Source organism: Salvelinus alpinus, chromosome 13 (assembly GCF_045679555.1).
Source record: "Salvelinus alpinus chromosome 13, SLU_Salpinus.1, whole genome shotgun sequence".
NCBI lineage: Eukaryota > Metazoa > Chordata > Actinopteri > Salmoniformes > Salmonidae > Salvelinus > Salvelinus alpinus.
The window spans coordinates 52,983,109-52,993,224 of NC_092098.1; the positions used below are offsets into that span (position 1 = coordinate 52,983,109).

The following is a 10,116-nucleotide window of genomic DNA, read 5'->3' on the forward strand; positions in this document are numbered from 1 at the left end:
TGACAAAGCAAATACAGGTTTTTAAACATTTCTGCTAATAAAAACAATAACTGAAATATTACATTTACATAAGTATTCAGACCCTTTACTCAGTACTTTGTTGAAGCACCTTTGGCAGCGATTACAGCCTCGAGTCTTCTTGGGTTTGACGCTACAAGCTTGGCACACCTGTATTTGGAGAGTTTCTCCCATTCTTCTCTGCAGATCCTCTCAAGCTCTGTCAGGTTGATTGGGGAGCGTCGCAGCACAGCTATATTCAGGTCTCTCCAGAGATGTTCAATTGGGTTCAAGTCCGGGGTCTGGCTGGGCCACTCAAGGACATTCAGAGACTTGTCCTGAAGCCACTCCTGTGTTGTTTTGGCTGTGTGCTTAGAGTCATTGTGCTGTTGGAAGGTGCACCTTTGCCCCATTCTGAGGTCCTGAGCGTTCTGGAGCAGGTTTTCATCTAGGATCTCTCTGTATTTTGCTCCGTTCATCTTTCTCTCGATCCTGACTAGTCTCCCAGTCCCTGCTGCTGAAAAACATCCTTCACTATTGGGATGGTGCCAGGTTTCCTCCAGACGTGACGCTTGGCATTCAGGCCAAAGAGTTCAATCTTGGTTTCATCAGACCAGATAATCTTGTTGCTCATGGTCTGAGAGTCTTTAGGTGCCTTTTGGCAAACTCCAATGCGGGCTGTCATTACTGAGGAGTGGCTTCCATCTGGCCATTTTACCATAAATGCCTGATTGGTGTAGTGCTGCACAGATGGCTGTCCTTCTGGAAGGTTCTCCCATCTCCACAGAGGAACTCTACCTCTGTCAGAGTGACCATCGGGTTCTTGGTCACCTCCCTGACCAGGCCTCTTCTCCCCCGATTGCTCAGTTTGGCCGGGCGGCCATCTCTAGGAAGAGTCTTTGTTGTTCCAAACTTCTTCCATTTAAGAATGATGGAGGCCACTGTGTTCTGGGGACCTTTAATGCTGCAGAAACGTTTTGGTACCCTTCCCCAGATCTGTTCCTCGACACAATCCTGTCTCGGAGCTCTACAGACAATTCCTTTGACCTCATGGCTTGGTTTTTGCTCTGAGATGCACTGTGAACTGTGGGACCTTATATAGACAGGTGTGTGCCTTTCCAAATCATGTCCAATTAATTGAATTTACCACAGGTGGACTCCAATCAAGTTGTAGAAACATCTTAAGGATGATCAATGGAAAAAGTATGCACCTGAGCTCAATTTCAAGTCTCATAGCAAAGGGTAAATAAGATATTTCTGGTTTTTTTTCTGTTTTTTAAATTTTATTCTAAAACCCTTTTTTTCCCACTTAGTCATTATGGGATATTGTGATGTCATTATGGGATATTGTGATGTCATTATGGGGTATTGTGATGTCATTATGGGATATTGTGATGTCATTATGGTTATTGTGATGTCATTATGGGGTATTGTGATGTCATTATGGTGTATTGTGATGTTATATGAGGTATTGTGATGTCATTATGGGGTATTGTGATGTCATTATGGGATATTGTGTTTAGATTGCTGAGAATTAATTTTTTCTTAATCTATTTTAGAATAAGTCTATAACATAACAAAATGTGGAAAGAGTCAAAGGGTCTGAATACTTTCCAAAACAGATCTTAATTTGACCAGTTTCTCCACAGGAGCAAATTTATCCTGCAGCAGGAGGATTTGATTATATATATATAATTTAAAAAAACATTCAAATGCTAAATTAGTTTAGATCGGCTGTGGGTTTCAGGGAATTTATGTTACTACTAGGGTACTTTTTGATTTTCCTGACAACAGAGTGATCAAATTAAGATACTACATCTGTATTTCTCTCCCCACTTCTCCCATCCCTCTCCCTCATCCCTCCACAGGACAACCAGTTGGAGTTCCTGGAAGATGATCTGTTTGTGGACCTGCTTAACCTCACCCACCTCTTCCTCCATGGCAACAAGCTCTGGTCCCTCCACCAGAACACATTCAGGGGACTGGGAGTCCTGGACCGCCTCTTACTACACCAGAACCGGCTACAGGTACAGAAACCCTGAAGTCTGTCTTTTTAAAAACACTGAAGCTGTGTACTAGAGTCTGCAGAATTACCACTAGGCTAGCCAGCCCACCAGACACCCCAAAGTCAGGACCACCAGCCAGCCCACCAGACACCCCAAAGTCAGGACCACCAGCCAGCCCACCAGACACCCCAAAGTCAGGACCACCAGCCAGCCCACCAGACACCCCAAAGTCAGGACCACCAGCCAGCCCACCAGACACCCCAAAGTCAGGACCACCAGCCAGCCCACCAGACACCCCAAAGTCAGGACCACCAGCCAGCCCACCAGACACCCCAAAGTCAGGACCACCATCCAGCCCACCAGACACCCCAAAGTCAGGACCACCATCCAGCCCACCAGACACCCCAAAGTCAGGACCACCAGCCAGCCAAGAACTCTTTCACCCCTCCCTAATGCAGTCTTTCACTTGGATAAGATGTTGAACTACATTGCACTTCATCACCAGGGATTTTTACATTTCTCCTACTGGTCTATTGCTCTTCCTATTGGAATGGGGATTTTGTCTGTATGTACATTGCCTCTAAAATAATTTAATCAAGTACAGAAAATAATATAGAATAGTTGAGGATATTCATTTGGCATTTAGCATCAATGGTTTCTCATCTAATCTAATGCAGTGGGTCCATCGTCTGGCCTTCCACGACCTGAGTCGCCTCACCACCCTCTACCTGTTCAACAACTCTCTGACTGAGCTGTCTGGAGCCAGCCTGGCTCTGCTGTCTGCCCTGGAATACCTCAGACTCAACAACAACCCCTGGGAGTGTGACTGCAAGGTGGATTCCAAAAAACACAACTAACACACATCTTGATTTTCAGCCTGCCAAGACACTTTCATGATAGACCATATTCTGACTATCTCCCCCTTTTGTGCTTGTTTCATGTGCTATTTTGATAGATTTTTAATTGCGCTGTTTCATTTTGTCTTATTGTACTTTAATGTAAGCTGTCCTTGGGTGTTTTTAAAGGCGTGCATTATTAAATGAAATGTATTGTCTATTATTAAATGATTAAAATGTATTATTATCATTATCCAGGCTCTGCCCCTGTGGGACTGGCTGCGGAGGTTCCGGGGTTCTACGTCGGTCCTGGAGTGTGTTTCCCCTCCTGAGCTCCAGGGCCGGGACCTGAAGGGCCTGAGGAAAGAGGATCTACCCAGCTGTTCAGCAGGAGAAGCCCGGGGACGAGGGGTCGTAGGCGGGGAGGCCGAGCTGGGGGAGTCCCAGACGAAAGACGAGCACCATCGACTCCATCACAGGAACCACAAGCACCGCCATAACCACCACCAGCACCTCCCACACGGGGACCAGAACAACGGGGACCCGTCCTCTTCGCCCCTACCCTTACCCCTTCCCAGGCCGCCCAAGGGGAGTCACGGGAACTGTACCCGGGGCCGTAAGGGAAAGGGTGGCAAGGGGGGTCAGAACGAGGTGCAGGTACTGAGGGGGGAGGAGGACTACACCCCGGGAGGGAATAAATACAACCCCTCCGCCCCCCCTCGCAGGAGGAACAAGTGTGTCCCCAGGACATCAGTTGGCCCGCCCAGTGGGGTCAAGAGAGCCAATAGTAACGTGGCGTCCTGCCCCGCTGGGACTTTTCTCTGCATCCTATTGGCTGTGCTGCTGTCACTCAGCTGAGACTGGGTTTACATGTCGCTAATGTTTTATCAACAACACCCTACAGTACAGTTCAGAACGCACACCTGTGACTGACCAGCTCTGGCTCCTGCACTGAGGTGTGTGTGTGTGTTGAAGTTGATGCGTTCATTTTAACTGAAGCTGATGAGCCAAGGGAATTACTCGTCGCTCTTTGATGATGTCATAAAGGGGAGTATCAGTCTTACCTCTAGGGTTCTGATTGTGTGGTTGATTCAATTGAGAATACAAGAACAAGAATATTACTACAGCCATATATCCTGAGAGGAAACCTCAGCCATGATGATAACATGACCCTAACACGTTGTTGCCATACTAGAAAAACATCCCTAAAATGTCAACTGGCCCAATGCTCTTAAACCTCTAGGTTACCTGCTGCCCATATTAAACTGTGTTACTGACCCAACACTCTCTAGGTGACCTGCTGCCCATATTAAACTGTGTTACTGACCCAACACCCTCTAGGTTACCTGCTGCCCATATTAAACTGTGTTACTGGCCCAACACCCTCTAGGTTACCAGCTGCCCATATTAAACTGTGTTACTGACCCAAAACCCTCTAGGTTACCTGCTGCCCATATTAAACTGTGTTACTGGCCCAACACCCTCTAGGTTACCTGCTGCCCATATTAAACTGTGTTACTGACCCAACACTCTCTAGGTGACCTGCTGCCCATATTAAACTGTGTTACTGACCCAACACCCTCTAGGTTACCAGCTGCCCATATTAAACTGTGTTACTGACCCAACACTCTTAACCTCTAGGTTACCTGCTTCCCATATTAAACTGTGTTACTGACCCAACACCCTCTAGGTTACCAGCTGCCCATATTAAACGGTGTTACTGACCCAACACCCTCTAGGTTACCTGCTGCCCATATTAAACTGTGTTACTGACCCAACACTCTTAACCTCTAGGTGACCTGCTGCCCATATTAAACTGTGTTACTGACCCAACACCCTCTAGGTTACCTGCTGCCCATATTAAACTGTGTTACTGGCCCAACACTCTTAACCTCTAGGTTACCTGCTGCCCATATTAAACTGTGTTACTGGCCCAACACTCTTAACCTCTAGGTTACCTGCTGCCCATATTAAACTGTGTTACTGGCCCAACACTCTTAACCTCTAGGTTACCAGCTGCCCATATTAAACTGTGTTACTGGCCCAACACCCTCTAGGTTACCAGCTGCCCATATTAAACTGTGTTACTGACCCAACACCCTCTAGGTTACCAGCTGCCCATATTAAACTGTGTTACTGACCCAACACTCTTAACCTCTAGGTTACCTGCTGCCCATATTAAACTGTGTTACTGGCCCAACACTCTTAACCTCTAGGTTACCTGCTGCCCATATTAAACTGTGTTACTGACCCAACACCCTCTAGGTTACCTGCTGCCCATATTAAACTGTGTTACTGGCCCAACACTCTTAACCTCTAGGTTACCAGCTGCCCATATTAAACTGTGTTACTGGCCCAACACCCTCTAGGTTACCAGCTGCCCATATTAAACTGTGTTACTGACCCAACACCCTCTAGGTTACCAGCTGCCCATATTAAACTGTGTTACTGGCCCAACACTCTTTAACCTCTAGGTTACCAGCTGCCCATATTAAACTGTGTTACTGGCCCAACACCCTCTAGGTTACCAGCTGCCCATATTAAACTGTGTTACTGACCCAACACCCTCTAGGTTACCAGCTGCCCATATTAAACTGTGTTACTGGCCCAACACTCTTAACCTCTAGGTTACCTGCTGCCCATATTAAACTGTGTTACTGACCCAACACTCTCTAGGTGACCTGCTGCCCATATTAAACTGTGGTACTGGCTCAACACTCTTAATTAACCTCTAGGTTACCTGCTGCCCATATTAAACTGTGTTACTGGCCCAACACTCTTAACCTCTAGGTTACCAGCTGCCCATATTAAAGTGTGTTTGTAACTAATCTCCAGTAGAGTGTTGTTTATGTAAACAGTCGCCATTTCTTTCTGCCCTTCTTTATGAGGCTTTCAAAAAGCTCCCTTAGTCTTCGTAGTTGAATCTGTGCTTGAAATTCAATACTTGACTAAGGTGTCTTACAGATGCTGTATTTATGGGGGACAGAGGAAGGAGTCGTCATTCAAAAATCATGTCAAACCCTTTTTATTTCACACAGAGTGAGTCCATGTCACTTATTATGTGATTTGTCAATGCTGGAATCCTTGACACAAAAAACAACGTTTTTTTTACCCCGCCTCTGTTTTAGTAAAAATGTAAATAAAGCTGAGGGATGGGCATGGAGAAATGTAACCACTTTCAAATTCATGGACAGAGCCATTGATGCAAGGAATGACCATCCATGATATCGCAATGATAGTTGTAGCCATGTTTTGAGGCTATACAGTATTTGTTTTGAGGCTATACCGTGTTTGTTTTGAGGCTATACAGTGTTTGTTTTGAGGCTATACAGTGTTTGTTTTGAGGCTATACCGTGTTTGTTTTGAGGCTATACCGTGTTTGTTTTGAGGCTATACAGTATTTGTTTTGAGGCTATACAGTGTTTGTTTTGAGGCTATACAGTGTTTGTTTTGAGGCTATACCGTATTTGTTTTGAGGCTATACAGTGTTTGTTTTACATTTACATCATTTACAAACATTGAACTAAGCTCATGAAGCATTCTACAATAATCAATGGGTATATATCATTCATTTATAAGTCCAAAAATGTGTCACAATTTAAGGATTCTATCTTTAAGCCACATTTTATCCTAATTTAGTCTTGCCGAAACAAAGGGGGTGAATACTTATACAACTAATATATTTTAAGTTATTGAAATTGTATTCCTTTGTAAACATTGGTAGAAGTACATTTCAACCTTGACATAATGGAGTATTTTGTGTAGATCAATAACAAACCAAAAAATCTGAATTAAATCCCTTTCAATTTCAATGTGTAACGCAACAAAATGTGAAAATCCAAGAGGGGTGAATACTTATCATACCCTCTGTATAAGCCGTTCTAGTTGTAGAGATCCACTGGGGAACAGACGTCAATTCAACGTCTTTTCCACGTTGGTTCAACGTAATTTCATTAAAATGATGTGGAAGCAATGTGGATTCAACCAGTGTGTGCCCAGTGAGGAAAGAGGGAGAGGTTAGTGCCTACGGCAAACCTAGATGCCCAAGAGGCTCAAAGCCCAGAAGTCAGAGGTCAACGATAGCTAAGAGGGGAGTTATTTCATCTCTCCAATAGCCTCATGGCTTGTTTTGGAGCCTGCCACATATGAACATTCATGTACATGGTCTATTTCAACATCAGTCAGAGAGGAATAATTAAGGAATGATGGCAATGAGTATTTGGAACTCCAATGAGAAGAGAGAATGGACAAACTGCTGCTTCTGGAATGTTCTAAACTACACAATGGATCTGAGAGACTGAACATGGAACGTTCTGATTCTACTGAACTGCTGCTATATCTGGTGAGACAGAGAGCTCTGGAACTCTCCTCGTGATTCTGGAACCTTCAGGATAAGGAATCTTCTTCATGTTTCCGGAACCTTCATGTTTCTGGAACTCTCTTCGTGATTCACAAACCTTCAGTGTTCTGGAACTCTTATTCATGGTTCTAGAACCTTCTTTAGGATCTGGAACTCTTCTTCATGGAGAGGTGATAAAGGGACAGGTGACAGAGGGCCCACAGCGCTCCTTGTGGACTGGAGTGGTAACAACACCTCCCCAGCCTTGCCCAGCCCTGTCCAGTCTTACACTCACCAAGCTGTCCCCACGGTGACAGATGTCTCTGTAGAACAGTGGTCTCCAACCCTGGTCCTGGAGATATACAAGGCTTTTGTTCTAGCCCTGCACTGACACAGCTGATTCGGCTAGTGCAGGTGTCGGCTAACTACGGCCTGATGAAATGTGCAACGCAAGGGAATCTTTTGTTCGTTTTTTTTAAACACTCCAGGCCAAACTTGAACATCTTAAACTAAATAGAAAGTAACTACACGTCAGTCAGAGCGTTGTCTGCTGATAAAACGCCCGTCCGTGAATTCTCACCCGAGTGGAGAAGTGGCAACTGAAGCACAAAATGTGTCTGATGCCGAGCAGAAATTACAATAGATTTGCGTTTACAAAACACAACAAGATATTTCTTTTGCGTTTTTACCTTTTTTTTCCTGCGTGAAAAATAAAGAATTCTGCATTAACGCAACTCCTAAGTTTAACTTGCTAGTTAATTAAGTGGCTGAATTAATAAGGTGATTGGGGCTTTATATTATGTTGGCTGCCGTGTTGGAGAAGCCAAAGCCCTTTGGATTACAGCTATCACTGTAATCTTTTGATATCCTTACGTTTTTTCTCCTCTCCTTCCTCGGCTGTCTGCTCCTTCCCCGTCTTCTCCGAGCAGAGCAGACAGGCCCGTTGCCCTAGCGATTCCAGACTCCACACAGACACTGTGTGTACACATGCTGCTCCAGAGCCAGTTCATTTGCACAATGTCTCTCGTTCACATTCCCTCGTAAAAGTTCAAACTCACCAGAAATGGCATTCGGTGGCCTACCTATGTATGTATAACTTTATAAGCTGGACTGCCGTTTGCGCTCGTTAGAATATTTAGCTAGCAGGCTCCATGGTAATTCGCTATTACTTGTGCTAATTTTGTTAGCATTCTGGTAATAGCCCCCTAATGGACTTTCTTTTGCGTTTTTAGCCCCCCCTTGTGTACTAAGCGGGTAATACCTTAAATCCCGGGATAAGAGTCTGGATACCATCCAACCCTAGTGGTGACTCAGTTCTGATTAGTTGAATCAGGTGTGGTGGTGCACTCCTTGCTGTGTGTCTCCAGGACCAGGGTTGGTGGCGGCTGCGGTAGACAATATTTGTACTGCTGTAAAACCTTGAGGTGATGCTGTAAAATGACCTCTGTGTCCGTTCGTTGATGTGAGGGTGACGTTTGTAACCACGGAGGAACTGGCTCTGTCCTTTCAGTCTGTCGGCAGTCTGTCCTTTCAGTCTGTTTGCGGCCTGTCGGCAGTCTGTCAGCAGTCTGTCTGAAGGACGCTGCACTTCTTTTCATTTGTTCTTTCTTCCGTTCTGTCTTTACTTTGTTAAGCAGAGTCAGTTCAGATAAATGGTGCACTTTTCTGTTTCCTTCCATTCCTCCTCCTCCTCATCCCTCCCTCCCTCCCTCCCTCCCTCCCTCCCACAATGCGACCCTCATTTTGTATGTGGTTATAAAACTACGCCAGATTCAAAAGCTGTTTATAAACTACATTAAATATAATTGTTCTCATATCGCTGAAATGGACTGTTTGTTGGCTTCTCCTTTGTGTGTGTGTGTGTGTGTGTGTGTGTGTGTGTGTGTGTGTGTGTGTGTGTGTGTGTGTGTGTGTGTGTGTGTGTGTGTGTGTGTGTGTGTGTGTGTGTGTGTGTGTGTGTGTGTGTGTGTTGGACTTGGACTTACAGAGAGAAGAAAATTTGGGAGCAAGGGAGATAGAGTGATAGGGGAAATAGAAATTGAGGAATGAGCAGAATTTTTGGATAAAGAGTTTGAAATGTAATGAAATAAGGAAATTAAGGAGACAGATTAACATACACACAGAGATAAACACACTATCTCTCATACGCAGACACACATAATCTTTTTTCCGTCCTTCATGCCCTAGTTCTGTTTCCCACACCCTCTTATTCACTGTCCATCTCTTTCTCTCTCTCTCTCTCGTCAAGTGAAGTTAACACCTTCAACCAAGAAAATTGAGCGAGAGAGCAAAAGAGAGTGAGATAGGAAGAGATAGAGAGACATTAAAGGAGGGATGTAGAAAGACCAATAATTAGACGGAGAGAAAGAGTGAGAGATGTATATGCAGATTGATACAGCGGAGGAAGAAAACGATTCCATGACGGAAGAGGAAAATATTTGGGTGTATGGCACGCACGCACACACACACACACACACACACACACACACACACACACACACACACACACACACACACACACACACACACACACACACACACACACACACACACACACACACACACACACACACACACACACACACACACACACACACACACACACACACACACATTCCACACGCAGACAAAGACAAAATGAGAAAAGGCCGCCAAGCATTTCAGAAACTTGATGGACACAAATTATGCAGCAATTTCAATTCTTACATTTGAAACTTCATTGGGAGGAAGGATATTAGAAATGCTTTTTACATTTGTATCACAAACGATCCCTGTAAGACCCGATGATTCGTGAACAGTGAACATGACTACACCTTGGTGTCATTAGACACCTTATAGTGAGACACCTTATAGTGAGACACCTTATAGTGAGACACCTTATAGTGAGCTCTACAATAAAATAAAATACACATTAATTTATTCAACATAAAAAAATATG

The 10,116-nt window shown here is 44.6% G+C and overlaps 1 protein-coding gene across 1 annotated transcript in view; it reads left to right on the plus strand.

Moving 5' to 3' along the window:
* Positions 1 to 8,908, plus strand: part of LOC139537916 (reticulon-4 receptor-like 1) — a 197,593-nt gene extending 188,685 nt beyond the window's left edge. Inside the window, exons 4-6 of the mRNA XM_071339806.1 lie at positions 1,866 to 2,024; positions 2,681 to 2,836; positions 3,098 to 8,908. Coding sequence (XP_071195907.1) covers positions 1,866 to 2,024; positions 2,681 to 2,836; positions 3,098 to 3,697 — 915 coding nt within the window. The 3' untranslated portion in view covers positions 3,698 to 8,908. The remainder of the gene's footprint in view (positions 1 to 1,865; positions 2,025 to 2,680; positions 2,837 to 3,097) is intronic.
* The last annotated feature ends 1,208 nt before the right edge of the window (positions 8,909 to 10,116 follow it).